This window comes from Euprymna scolopes, chromosome 19, assembly GCF_053919585.1.
Source record: "Euprymna scolopes isolate OS-2025 chromosome 19, ASM5391958v1, whole genome shotgun sequence".
Taxonomy (NCBI): domain Eukaryota; kingdom Metazoa; phylum Mollusca; class Cephalopoda; order Sepiida; family Sepiolidae; genus Euprymna; species Euprymna scolopes.
Genome location: NC_136500.1, coordinates 75716240 through 75731355, shown reverse-complemented (window position 1 = coordinate 75731355; position 15116 = coordinate 75716240). Strand labels below are relative to the sequence as shown.

The 15116-nt window shown below is 30.7% G+C and overlaps 1 protein-coding gene across 6 annotated transcripts in view; it reads left to right on the top strand.

The window, feature by feature from the left end:
- LOC145239760 (GTPase KRas-like) overlaps nt 1-13971 on the top strand; it is a 195053-nt gene extending 181082 nt beyond the window's left edge. For all 6 annotated transcript variants that reach the window (XM_080103190.1, XM_080103187.1, XM_080103189.1 and 3 more), the window contains exons 8-9: nt 4201-4361; nt 8711-13971. In XM_080103190.1, coding sequence (XP_079959316.1) covers nt 4201-4361; nt 8711-8770 — 221 coding nt within the window. In that variant the 3' untranslated portion in view covers nt 8771-13971. The remainder of the gene's footprint in view (nt 1-4200; nt 4362-8710) is intronic.
- Nucleotides 13972-15116: the final 1145 nt, after the last annotated feature.

Genomic DNA, 15116 nt, shown 5'->3' with positions numbered 1-15116 from the left:
GCTCTAACAAGCTGCATTTGTAAAACCATGGAAAGGATTATAAACAAAAGACTAATCTGGTTCCTGGAAACAGAATCTTATTACAGAATTTCAAACAGGATTCAGGAAAAACCGAAGTTCAATAGACCACATAGTCAGACTTGAAACCTTCATCAGAGAAGCCTTTGTAAGGAAGGAACATTTAACAGCAGTGTTTTTTGACATGAAAAAAGCCTACGATACTGTGTGAAAGTACGGTGTTACAAGGGATCTGAAGGCGCTTGGACTAAAAGGCAGAATGCCAATTTTTATTGAAAATTTTTTTAAAAATAGACGGTTCAGAATAAAGGTTGGCACAGCTCTCTCGGACTTGAAGGAACAAGAGAATGGAGTACCTCAAGGGAGTATACTGTCAGTGACCCTGTTCAGTATCCGAATTAACAACATTGTAAAAAACCTTAACCCTGGGGTAGATTACTCCCTATATGTGGATGACTTCCTAATATGCTGTAGATCTAGATATATATCTATAATAGAAAGGAAGCTTCAATTGTGCTTAAATAAAGTAATGAGATGGACGGAAGAGAATGGATTTAGATTCTCCAAAAGAAAAACGAAATGCATGCATTTCTACAAACTAAAGAACATGCATAATGATCCTGTCCTAACCATGGAAGGAACGCCCATACCCGTTACTGACCAGTACAAATTCTTAGGGATTTTATTTGACAAAAAGTTAATATTCATCCCACACATAAACTATCTGAAAAAAAAATGTAACAAAGCTGTAAATCTTTTGAGAGTGGTAGCACATACCGATTGGGGTGCAGACAGGGAAACACTCCTTAAACTTTACAGAGCACTAGTCCGCTCAAAGCTAGACTACGGCTGTTTCATATATGGATCAACCCGAACATCATATATAAAAAGCCTAGACCCTATTCACCATACTGGCCTAAGATTGGCCCTAGGATCATACAGAACCTCCCCCGTGAACAGTCTATACACGGAAGCACATAAAGCCCCACTAGATCTAAGGTGAGAAAAGTTAGCCCTTCAATATTTACTCAAACTGAAGTTTTGCCCAAACAACCCTACATACCAATGTACCTTCTATCCTAAATATAAAGAACTCTTCAACATGAGAGGAAAAATTATCAAAACTTTCAGTCTCCAAATGAAGGAAAGCATTAAAGAATCGAAAATTCCAATCTCCAGCATTCACAACTTCATACTACCTAAAACACCCCCATGGACCATGAAACAAGTAGAAATAAAACTGAACCTAAACAAAAAGTCCAAATCTACCACAAACCCTATTGAATACCACGACGAACTTCAGCATTTAAAATTACGATATTCAGACTACACCTTTATCTACACAGACGGGTCTAAAAGCAACAATCACACTGGATGTGCAGCAACGTACCATAAAACCACAATGAAGAGAAATCTTCAAAATGAAGCATCTATATTCACTGCAGAGACTATAGCTATCGATCTAACACTCAACATAATTTCAGAGGAAACCACCAAAAACTTCATCATTCTCACAGATTCTCTATCAGTCCTATTATCTATACAAAATCAAAAACAAGAAAATCCACTAACAACGAAATTAATAGAAAAAATCAATATCCTTTCAACCACTAAAAACATTATTCTTGTCTGGATCCCCAGCCATGTGGGGATCAAAGGCAATGACAGGGCAGATACAGCTGCAAAAAAATCTTCTCACCTTCCAACTGACAATTTTAAGATTCCACATACTGATCTTAGACCCTAGATAAAAGCATACATACAGGAAAAATGGCAACTGCGGTGGAGTCAGCAAGAGGGCAGCAAACTCAATCAAACCTAGACTTAAGGAATGATGTCCGGACATCAAAAGATCACGCCGAGAAGATGTGATACTGACTCGGCTGCGCATAGGACACCAACTTTACTCATTCTTATATACTAAATGGAGAATCGGCGCCAGAGTGCATGCCATACCAGGAGACACTCACAGTAAAACATATCCTTGTTGGGTGTGATGACCTTGCCCCAACTAGAAAACTATATTATGCAGAAAGCAATATGGAGGACCTTTTTGAAAAGGTCAACTCAACAAATATTCTAGCATACCTAAGGAAAGTAAATTTATATAAGAAAATTTAAGGAAATTTAAAGTCACCCAAATATACACATCCATGTATAAATACAACATTTAATTTCTTAGTTCGATTTTATAAAAAAAGGGAGGAAAGGCTGAAAAAGCCCCCCCCCCCCTCAACAAAAATTAGCTTTAAAAAAAAAGACTCCGGCATTAAATGACCACATAGGTTGATATGCCGTAAAACCAATCAATCAATCAATCAATCAATCAAACAAAAATCTAGAATTATGATAGCGTAGAATTTAGGACTTATTTAAACCAGAACCAGATATATAATAGTCAATTGTATGTATTTTTTTTTCTTTTTACTGCATGGTTTGCATAAGTGAATATGTTTAGTATTTTTTTTTTCTTTTCTTCTTGGAGGTGCGTATGTTTTTAATTCCTCGCGTTTATTTCTGGCTTAAGCCATCTCCACTCGTAGTTTGAAACAACTTGTAGGAGTACGATGTTCATTTATTACTTTTTTTTTTTTATCAGTTATTTTTTGAAAATCGTCTCTTATCGTTTTTGTAGCGACTCAAAATCTTAAATTACGATGTGGTATTTGTTGTAATTCTTTCAGGGTACAAGTTCCACTTTCCGACATGTCATATAACACGACTTTAATCCTCATACTTTTAACTTAATATTTCCGGGAAAACTTTTGCGTATCCTTAGTCAATGAGTATGACTGTTTTTTTGTAGAACGTATTATCGTCGAAGGCTGAATTCTTTTGAATGTTTGCTGCTGCCACCACGTGTGTGGCTTTAAGGTGTCTTTTCTGGGAAAGGCAGATGACAACAATAATCCACGTGAGAAAATGATCCCGTCAGAGACAAAGCACCAAATAGTTAGCAGACTTGAATAAAAACCCTGCTCCTAGGTAGTATTGACGGCCTTATATAAGTATGTAGTTTGTATATAACCGGAGAGCATCTCAACAGAATACATATTCCTACGCCAAATGGTCACTAAGCAGTGACGCTGGGATTTACTTCTGAACTTGCAAAATTGAATCCTCTTCCTATCAGCTTTCCATCTACTCCCTTCTCTGAGCATTGTTTTTTTTCATCTCACCACTTTATACTGTATCACATATGAAGGACTTTGGTATAAAATGTTACTTGGAATTCTGCTACAAACGAATACAACTAAAATTGTAGTTGGCTTCTCTAGATGATATGCCATAAAACAAAACAACTAAATCAAACCTATCTCCTCGCTTGCCTACAAAGAGCAACTTCAAAAATTAAATCTATTTCAACTTGAGCAAGAGAGGATGTGATTGTGCCTGATTCTCACAAATATTATGGTCAACAGAAAATTTAAAGTTACTTTTTGAAGAGTATTTTACCACAGCAATTACATGAGAATTTATCCTCATCATTTTTTTTTTTATTTCAACAGAAGAAAAGTAGCATTTTCTGTTCTTGTTTCTGCTTTCTGGAACAGTGTGCCATTGAATGTTACAGCAATGCCTACCATATTCAGGTTTAAATTCAGATTTTATATGGATCAAAGTTTTATATTATGCTGTACTCAAAAAAACTGATGATGCTATTATAAAATATCAGCTTTATTGTGAATGTTTGTGGTGGTGAAGCGCAGCGGATGGCTGGTTAGGGTCTGCTGACAGCACATTCGGAATTTGGTCATTCTCATTGTTGGCCAAAACAACTGCCATTCTGTCAGTCTTTTTTTTTTTTTTTTTAATAACCTTTTCCTTTCTTGACAATTGATTTTTATTCATGAAACTATAATTCTGCTTCATTGTTTGTTTTTGGTGGTGGTGAAGGGAGAGAGGATTAGTTGTTTTGGTTCAGGTGTGTTCACCAAAAGAAATGACTGCCATTCCATCCAAATAGTTTGCTATGATCTTTTTTGACAATTGAGTTGATTGCATTATCCGAGATCAATAACCAGGACAAATCATTCTCGTTGTTTGGGTATGCTCAACTCTGCTATCCAATAGAAATATCTTCTGTCTTTTTACATGGCTTGTTGCACTTTGCTATTTTTTTTGCCATAAAAAAACTGATTTTAATTTGCATCGTAATTTTTTTTTTTTTTTTTTTTTCAGTGGTCGGAAATAAAGTTGACCTGCCCACTCGTACCGTGGATACAAAGCAAGCGAAACAGGTGGCAGATAGTTATGGTATTCCATATGTTGAGACTTCAGCCAAAACACGACAAGGTGTGGACGAAGCCTTTTATACACTAGTTAGAGAAATAAGAAAATATGTAAGTATAAAATCTACAAATGTGTAATCTATATTTATAAAATTATTTGATTTTTTTCCACCCTTTTACTTCAGTTAACTCTCAGAAATTAAGGGGTTCCTTCTTGAAGCTAACATTTGATTTCTATGAGATATATAAATATCCGAATATTCAATCAAGATTTTCCTCCACCTCTCAAACACTAAAGCAATGAAAAATACTAATTTCTACTAATAGACCACTTAATTATATTATAGTTTATCTTTATTGCGATCTTTTCTTATTATTGTTGCCGGATTCCAGGACAAGAATTTATCTGATCTGATGGAATATCCAGCTCATTATCATTGAGGTAACATCACTAGAAAAAATTGTGCACCCATTCTCCTGTGAGCCAGTGTATAGCTATGTCTTTGGGTTTTGAATACTGAATACTATTTCATTTTAAATATTTGAAATTTTAACACTAGGTATTAGACATGAATTGATAAAATTCTACCTTCCCTTATTTTGTCTATGAGCAATATTTCTGGCAAAGAAGAAAGAATTGCTGTTTTCTGAGTTAGAATCTATTTCATCTCGCACTTATCGTTGGCAAATTTTTTACCTTGATTCTTTTGTTATTAGCTTCTTACATTTCCATTAAAAAAATATTCTGATATTCGTTTCTTTGTGAATTTTAAGGAGTTTTAAATAGGCATCATTTGAGCATAACATCCCATTTGGAAATTTGAATAAATCATATTTGCATTAAATTGGATCTGTAAGTAAGCAAGACTCATTGAATTTTAATGTCTTAAATCCTCTTAAGCATTAAATTTTAGATATTTTCTAGAATTAAAATCACATAATGAATACTGATCAGAATAAGAATTTTAGGTATACGGTTTGGTATTTTGATTTTAATTTTTTGTAAGGGGGGAAAAAGTTGTGCAAAAATGTTATGGAAATTAATTTTACCTATCCTTTGACGGGTAGTCTTCTACTATACTTATAAATACATTCAATATTTAAAAAAAATGAATAAATAAATCAGTAATATTATCTAATTCATTTGTTTCAATAAAGTGAGTGTTCCATGTGAGGAATTAATTTTGAATGGGAAAAAATGAGTGAATGTTCCAAGGAAAGCAAGGTACCTTATGCAAGTGTTTTAATAGTTTTGAATGCAATATGTTGTTTCTGCCAGATTTGTGAAATAAATGGTACTTATGTATTTGTCAAGTCTCAAATAGTAACATATCTACGAAAAACAGTAAGGTAAAAAAAATGATTACAAATGAAAAATGAAATTTGTGGAAGAAAGCGAAATCACTATATTATGCTTACTAAAAAAGAGATAAGTTGACAGGGGAGATAATTAAGTTCTATGTTATATGATGAACGTTATTCAAAATGTCAGATACAATTTATTCCCCATATAAACTGAAAAACTAAAAAAAGTCTAAAAAAAAAAAAAAAATAGGTGCAGTGTAAACTAAAGATTTTTTTTTTTTTAATGTAGATCATCATATTAGAAATGATCCTCACTTTTTATTATTTATGTACTGATTTCACAAAAATAAAGTTTTGTTACTAAAAAAAGTTTGAAATTTCTATAAAATTTGAAGCTCAGTTTACTGTTTTATGTCAAATTTTTGCTGTACATGTAAAGTTCACAGGATCATGACAAGAGAATATTCTTTTTATTATTTTGACTCTCGAGTATATCTCTATTAATATCTTATGTTTTTAGATAGTAATGTGGTTCTCGATTGATTAACTGTGTCGGATATATACTCGAAAGTCAAAACAATAAGAATATTCTGTTGTCATAGCCCTAATCATCACTTTAATATCAGTGAAATATTTTCAGTTTTTTTTGTTTTTTTTGTTTTTTTTTTTGAAAGATGTCACTTTCATCTATGCTAAATGAATAAACTGCAAAAGTTGACCCCATTTTCTCACATGTTTATTTCAAATTAATTAGGTTTTTAAAGTAAACTTTCTTCTGTTCGTTTGTTTTTTTTTAACATAAACAACGGCCATTTTTGAAGCAGCGAAAAAGTTGTCATCATTGTTCACATGTGTTCATGTGTTCAGTTCATTTATATTCTTGCCTCCTATTTTCATTAGCAAAGCAAACATACTCTGAGCATTCATTTTGGGCACCTGACGTGTTTCTCATCCAAATTTTTTTTGGATATGTTTCCTGATAATTTTACTGTTTATTTAGAACTAGCAGGGTTACTCGGAATTGCTCAGGGCAAAAGTGTAACATTCCTATTAAAACCTCTATCTCCCTATCCATCTCTCTATCTTTATTTTTTTTCTTCCCTAGTTTCCCCCTATCCTTCTAACCACTCTCGCTCTTTCTTCTCCACCCAGCTCATTTATCTCTCCAGATATGTACAAACAACTTGTTTTTAAATAAAAAAATCAGTTACTTCTCTTTTAGTTACTCCTATCCTGATGAAATCTGCACCAGTTTAGCTTCAAAGAATAAGTTTTTTCTAAATCTTAAATATTATTCATTCAAGGCAATGCCAATTAAGAAAATACCAACTTTGTAAGTGATCGTTTTGTCATTCAAACATACACATGGACAACTGCTCTTTATATTATAGGCTGGCAGGTCTACCCAGTGTAGCTTGAGGCCATAAAAATCTAAATAAATGTTAAATAGTGTGAATATCTCCCCACACATTAAGTAAAAGATGAAAAAAAAATAAATGAATAAAACTCAAGCCTTCAGAACACTACTGAAGGCACTAAATAAAATTAAGGATGCCTTCAGAGCACTACTACAACTAAGCTACTCCTCTCCTCCTTTCTTTGTAGAGAAATGACAATAGTTAAGAACCAATAAATTCAATCTGCAGTTAGCATCTTTCAATTTGAAAAGTGCTGATTTATTTTCTGTGTGTGTTAAGACATGATAATATTAACTTTATATATAAATGGCCATTTGAACCCCGCTTCCCCTTAAAAAAAAAAATGAATCTCTTTTTCTATATTTTAATTTTCCAGCATTATGCCGATTTTAAAAAGAAAGGAAAAAAAAATATCAACTCTGTCGGAGTTTGTGTATCTTTTATGTTTTGGCTGGACATACGAACATACAGACAACAACATCCTTTATATAATAGATTAACAGTTTGTTCCTCAACACATTGACTTTTAAAAAAAAAAAATGTGCAACATTTGCATAAAAAATATGCTCCAACCATTCAATATTTTAAACCGTTTTATGTTAAGTACTAGTAGTAGTATCTTTTTGCTTATACAATGGACTATCCCAAGTAGCCTCCCAATGATAATAGCCTCAGGGAGTACAACCAGATGAGAGACTGTCATAAAATCAACGAAAATAACATATAAATTGCAAGTTAGTTACCCAACTTGTATTATTGGTCAGTGTTCTTAAAAAGAAAAACTATTTCCAATTGATTTTAAACATTTTATATTTAATCTGGATCAATATTTTTTTGGCTTGCTTAGAAATAATTCAGTGGTAGTTTTTAATCTCTAACATTTGCCTCCTACTGTTACATGATTAACTCTGTCTTTTCTGGCTCGTCTGGGTAATCATAACTTAGATGGTTAATAAATTGATTTCCTTATATATCAAATGTAAGGACTCAAATCAATTTTTTCATTTTTCATCGTAGTTGTTTTCCTTGAAAACAATGAAGCAAAACCATTGGTTTTTTTCTTTAAGAGCAGATTTTGTTATAATGATTCTATTGATGCATTCATGCATAAACAAATGAGTTTTAAACTGACTCCACTTTCATACTAGTCAGCCACCTGTTAGGTTCTTTCTCTCCTCAGCATTCACAGTGCACAAGTTGGATAGCTTTTGCTTACAACATGCGATCTCAACTCCGAGGTAAACAGTTGATCTATTCTTTGTTCCACGCTTTTTCGGAAAATACCATTTTATTGCTGACTATGTTCATTTGAGCTCCTTGCGTCACAGACCAGGAATGTTTTTTTTTTTTTTTCATTTTTTTTTTTTTTTTTTTTTTTTTTTCGAAATATGATTAGGGTTCAAAACTTACGCCATGTCTCATAGCATCACACTACTACTCATGAACACTGGTAATATAGTTAGTACACTATACTTGTCGTGATAAACTAATTTTGAACATTATCAATGGTAATAAAAAATATACGTTTTATAATTATCAATAAATTTAAGCATTCTTTCAATTTTTTTTTTTAAATCAAATATTTATACAAGTTAAAAAAGGGGGGGGGCACGTCCAGACAATGTTGGAATAGGTACAGCTAGTTGTGTTAAAAGGCAGTTTGGTGGCTGTTAAATCTGTAAAAATCTTTTTAAAAATAACTTGAATGATTTTTTTTCTTTTCGCATTTCTTTACAGAAAGAGAAAAAAGGCAAAAACAAAAAGAGGAGACGTCGCCTGCCGTGCGTCCTGTTGTGAGAGAGAACACGCTGTACTAGCAAAGGAAGCATTTAAGCAGACAGAACATCTTGTTCTATTCTATTGATAAATTTACTTAAATTTTGGGGTCTTTCTTATTTTTGTACTCTTTTGATCTATGTCCCATTGCAATTTTCTGGCAAATGTAGTAAACTATATATATATATATATATATATATATATATATATATATATATATATATATATTTAATGTTTAAAAATGTTAAAATGGCCAAAAAAAATGAAGACTATAAAGAAAGAATATTTTTTCCAGAACTTTTCAAAGAAAAAATCTTTAATAGATTTTTTTTTCTTTAATGATATATATTAGAGAAAAAAAATCTTGATTCATTCCTTTCTGCATTTCTCATTATTCCTTTTAGATTCTGCCTAATTTCTAACTTGCACCTCCACCCTCCCCTCCTCCACTTTATAAAAAAAATTTATTATTTTTAATTTTTTTTTTTTTTTTTTTTTTTTTTTTTTTTTTTGCTGATTTTGTAATAATTTGCAAAATTTTGTTGCTTATACTTACTATCAAGTATATTTTTCATTTTGTTCTCGGAAAGATTCTTTTGATGCAAATCTAGAATTCAACCTAATTAAAAATACAGAAAAATCTTTATTAGGTATATACCTATCACAGAATGAAGATGTTATATTTCAAAAATCACATAATGATCAGTTAATTCTATTTTTAACTAAGAAAATCAAATTTTATGAGTAAACACAAGGGGAATTCATGCTTTTCATTTTGAAAAACAAACAAGGTCAGATAACTCTACAATAATTTAAACTTCTGAGATCAGCTTCGTAATGCTAATGATTTCACATCACTTAACTGTTTAAAAATGACTTTTCCTTATTAAAAAAAAACTACTTGATCAATTCATGTGATTTTTGGAATATGACATTTTTGTTCCATGGGTAGAACATCATACAGATTTTTTTTTTTTTTTCCTAATTAGGTTGAATTCTGGATAAGAACCGATTTTTATTTTCTAATAACTTGCAAATAGAGAAAAAATTTCCCCATTTCATTATTAAATGCTGTTGAAAAAAAAAATTTTTTTTTCTTTTTTAATTATAATCCACTTTTCTAAAAAAATAAAAACTAACAATAAACTAAATAATGATGAAATGAAAAAATAAATCTTTGAAAATTATTAAAATATCCATTGCATATAATGTTTAATGAAAATAATTCTGCCAACTTATCACCTTTTCAAACAATCAAAAAAATTTTTTTTCTTTCTGCGCGTGTGTGTGTACACTATCACATACAAACTCAATTTCTATTTAGACTTTATTTTTGTTGTTGTCTCAAATCTCTAATAACATTCGCTCTAATCTTTCTCTCCTGATGCTATACCATTACTAAAAAAGAAAAAAAATAACAGTAAAATAAACCAGACATATTTATAAATTGGGAGGATATGTGGTGCTTGTTAAGATAGTCAACAGATCGATTTATGTGGTTTTAAGTCAAAACAGTATTTACTTATGTCAAAAATAGTAATATATCCAAAAATTCAGGTAAAACAACTGCTATTGTGTTTTTAGTAAAAAAAAAAAAAAAATTTTAATGTCTATGGCTATTGGCTAAAAGAAAATGTTAGCCATTAGTGTCAAAAAGGGAGATATGTATGTTCCCTGTATTCGCAACCTAGGGAAAATGCCATTTTCCCCAATTTTCTGTAAAAATTACTTTTAACTATAAATAATTTTCTACTCAATGAATTTTTGTAATTTTAGAATATATTACTGTTTCCGACATGTCATTTACTGTTTTTGTTTAAAACATATTTTACAAAAATCGATCTGTTGACTCTCTTAACAAACACTAGATATGCAAACATTTTGTTAGGGGGAAGGGAGCGTATCGACCCCAATTCTTATTCTTAAGAATTAACATTCATGATGAAAAATAAAATGAAAAAAAAAAAAGAAAATCAAGAAATGTTTTAATATTGTTGCAAATAAATTGAGGAAAGTCGTAAAATTTCTTTTTCTTTCTTTCATCTTTTTTACTTTTTCTTTTCTCCTTTCGTTTTATTTTATTTTTAAAATAAATTTAAGGTTTCCTTGAAGATGGTGTTGCCACCACTCTGCAATGAAAGAGGTTTAGAATGAAAACATTAACTATTTTTTGGGGGTTGACAGCTTAAGTCAGATTTTTGTTTGGTTTATTCTTGGGTTTTAGGCATGTTGCATGTTTAGTCAACAAGAGGGAGGCTGCAACTGACTATACTGCTATCATTCTAACTCTGTTCTTCATATTAAAATCATAAAGGGCCCAGTAATGTCTTTCTGGGGAGGGAAAAATTTAAAGATTCATTTAAATCTTGCCAAGATGGTCACAATTTTAAGACCGATTTAATAAATATAAAATAAATAAAAACTTAAATTTTTCATTGGCTTCCTTAATCTTCATTATTCATACAAAAAGAAATTTTTGTTTCACCTAAATTGTTCTGAATAAATTTGGATAATTTTTTTTTTTTTTTAAATCTACTTTCTACTCACTTGAAACTAGTTTTTTCGTAGGATTTTTTTTTCTTTAATCTCCACATGGCACAATTATTACTCTCAATTAGTTTCCTAGCTTTTATCTTATCTGGTTTTTCTTTCAAATGCTTGGATGTAAAAAAAAAAAAAAAAAAAAATTAAAACTTTTTTTTTTTTAAATTTACAAAGAAAAACAACAACAAAAAAAACTATTGCTGAATTTACATAGACCCCAACTTTTCTAACCTTATTTTTCTTTTCTACAGAAAACCAAACCGCTTCACCTCAACATTAATACTTTTCTATATAAAACAATTTAAAAAATAAAATAAAATAAAAATTAATTTCTTGTAGAAAGAAACTTAAAAAAAAAAGAATTGTTTGACTTTTTTTCTTTTTATTAGTATACATTTTTAGCTTGATTCTAATTGATTGATTAATCTGTAAGGCACCGTCCATCAGGTGTTAACCATTGTCGATATCTTCAAAAAAAATGTCTATATATATTAGTATGGAAATCATATAGCAAGTAAGCTACACAAACATTAGTTTCATTCTTGAAGAAAATCATTACGTTTATTGCTTAATTTTTTGTCAGCAAATGTTCCAGTATAGCTTACCTGCTATATTTTCTATACTTCTAAGCTCACTTCTGTATTGAGCATTGTTGAAATAAATACTTATATATAATATGAGCATCGTTTCATTGGTAGATATAAAAACTTTATTTATATACAATAAAAGGAAATACACCTTATTTGAGCATCTTCATCTAGAGCCAACCTTTTTTCCTTGATTGAAAGACACTCATGGAGTTATCTCTCATGGATGTACATGCACACGCACAGTCTGATATTACTCAGGTCATACACAGATTATGATGGAATTAATGCGCTAGCTGAAGGTGATGGCTATTTCATTATTTAGTTTATTAAGGGCCCTTCCTGCCTCCCTCTTAATATCCGAGAATGATAATTTTAAAAATGGCAATTTTTTTTTTTTTTTTTTTTTTTTTTACAACTAATTTTTTATTTGATTTTCTAAAAAATAAATTTTTTTTTTAAATATATCTCAATCATTTTGACTAAATTTTGAAGTTAGATTTTGCCATTTTTTTATGCATTATGTAAAAATAAAAAAAACATGTGTGACTGATCTTGTCATTCTGGTTTACTGATAGACAACAACAAAAAAAATGTTAAAAAAGAAAGAAAAACAAACAACTAATGCACTAATATGTATTGATAAATTTGAAATAGGAAATCTTTTGGACTGCAGGTTTTAGTTTCACTTTTATAACATTTTAATGTTTGTACTTCCATGAAAAAGAAAAACAAATTGTGAAATAAATGCTGATATGGTTTCTAAGCCAATTTCGATCGATTAAAAATGACAAATGCAATAATGTACTATTCACAGTAATTAGTATTGGCTGCTGATAGCAAAAATGGCGGACATGTTAATATAACTTTGCTGCTGATAACCACGAAGGCTTTCTGCAGAAAAATAGTCCGAGCAGAATAAAGTGTATGAGCAAATAAAGTAAATCAAATTACACTTGTTTTTTTTCTTGTAACAACATGGACCAATGTTCAAGAAAAGGGAATGGCTATTCAAAGTGAAATACTAATATTTTAGGATGGAGAATCAGATTGACTTTTCTTTGTATTAGATGAAGACGTACTTGATATTTGTTTGGAAATAATAATTGGTGTGTTGACAATTATTCTGGCCAGTATGCCAGTCGTTGGTAAATGAAAGTCAACCCTATTCTTCTCCTTCCCTGGTAAAGTAGCAAACAAGTGGTAAAGCAGAAAAAAAAAAAAAAAAAATGAAATAGCCTACTGCTGGAGATGGTGAATAATTGATTTACTCACATATAACACTGTTAAAGGTCACCAGAAAAAGGGAAAAAGAGAAACGCCACAGTTTTTTTTTTTTTTTTTTTTTTTTTTTTTTTTTTTTTTTTTTTTTTTTTTTTAGGGGGAGGGTCTCAGATGAAACTTAGAAAAAAAAAAAAATTTTTTCTCCTAAATTAAAAACAATCTGGTAAGAATACACTTACACTGTGGTAAAATCGATACTTCTCTTTATTTAAAGAGCTGATAAAAAACTATATTTTCCTTTTCCCCTCCCAGTCCATATAATTTTTTAGCATATTTAACGCTGCTTTTTATATATATAATGTAATATATATATATATATATATGCCTCATTGATTGTTTTTTTTTTTTTTTTTTTTTTTTAAACAAAAAAAAAACACTAAAACCCAACTCATGTCATCTCCCAATACCTACTCTCTCTTGTCGGTACTTTTCTTATTCCTTCATTATTTTTTTTTTCTTTTCTTAAAAAAATGTCTTCAAGAGAGAGGAGATTAGTTTTGATACCAAATGTTGGAAAATTTTGAAAGAAAATGTCCTGTTAATGTGGTTGTGTAATTTTTTTTTTAATTTTATTTTTATTTTATTTTTGTCTCTTGATCCCATCTTTCTCTCTTCCCCCTTTGTTCTCTCTCTCTCTCTTCACTCCCCCTCCCTCTTCCTGCTACTTACTTTCTATTTTGTTGCTGTGAAGGCCCTTCTAATGGAAGGATGAGGAAAGTTGTGGCTGACCCTTGTGGCAGTCTTTAAAATAAACTATTCTTAAAATGTATGTCATCAATTGTAATAAAATTCTTGAAGAACATTCAACATTTCAAATTTACCTTTTTTCTTTCTTTTTTTTTTTTTTGTGGTTACTTCTACAACTGGTATTCGATTTTGCAGCCAAAGCAGTTTATGATTTAAAAGGAGAGTTCAAAGCCGTGAAAAGAATGTAAAAAGGTAGATAATCCTAAAGCATTTGAGACAATTTTTATTATCACCAACAAACCAAAAATGGTCAAGAAACAAATATATAACAAATAAATTTTACTAAAGGCAAGGTAAGTGATTCCTCTTCCTACCTGGAAAAGTTTTGTTTTTTTAACTTATTCAGTGCATTTTGTAAGTTTGAAATGCAAGTAGTGCTGAATTAAGTTAGAACAGCAAGATGGCTTCAATGAGGCAGTCATCTTTGAAGTTTCGAAAATGAAACAAAATACTAACAGAAACCCATCCAATAAATGTCATGGGGACATTTATTAGGTGGGTTTCTAACATTAATTGTATTTTTTAGTTTGGAGCTGTTATCAAGACTCTGGAGGTGACAACCTTATGACCGCCATTTTGTTGCCTTTCTAACTTAGCAACTCATCACTATTTGTGTTTTGAATTAAATGTTTTAAAGCACAAAAATCTTATCCAGATAAGTAGAAGAGTAACTTATCTTGCCTTTGGTAGCATTTATTTGTTGTATATTTGCTTCTTGACCACTTTTATGGTTTGCTGGCAATAGTCAAAAATACCCTGCCCCTGTTTTTTATTGGTGAAAGAAGGCATTGCCCGTAGAGGCTAGTACATGGGCAAACCTGCATACTTGAGGTTCATTTTTCCATTATGTGGACAAACTAATGTGATCTAGGTTCATATGGGCATCGTTTCTGGCAGTGTTTGAACTTAGGGGATGAAAGTATTGCCAGAGTATGTACATTCAGAGAATAAGTGGAACCTGTTTATTCCTCTTCTTTTTGATGATGAAGAAAACCTTCAGAAAAAAATTCATTTAATGGTTTGAAGAAAATTATTACAAAGATTATTAACACAGAAGGGGGTGTAAAGGTATGAACCTACAACCTGAACAATAATGATAGAATGAAAGTTATTTCGCTCAATACCTGTACTAATTGATTGTTTAGAGACAGCTCAGCTATTTTTGGTCTTTTTCATATAATCACAATCAGAAACATTTGAGTCGA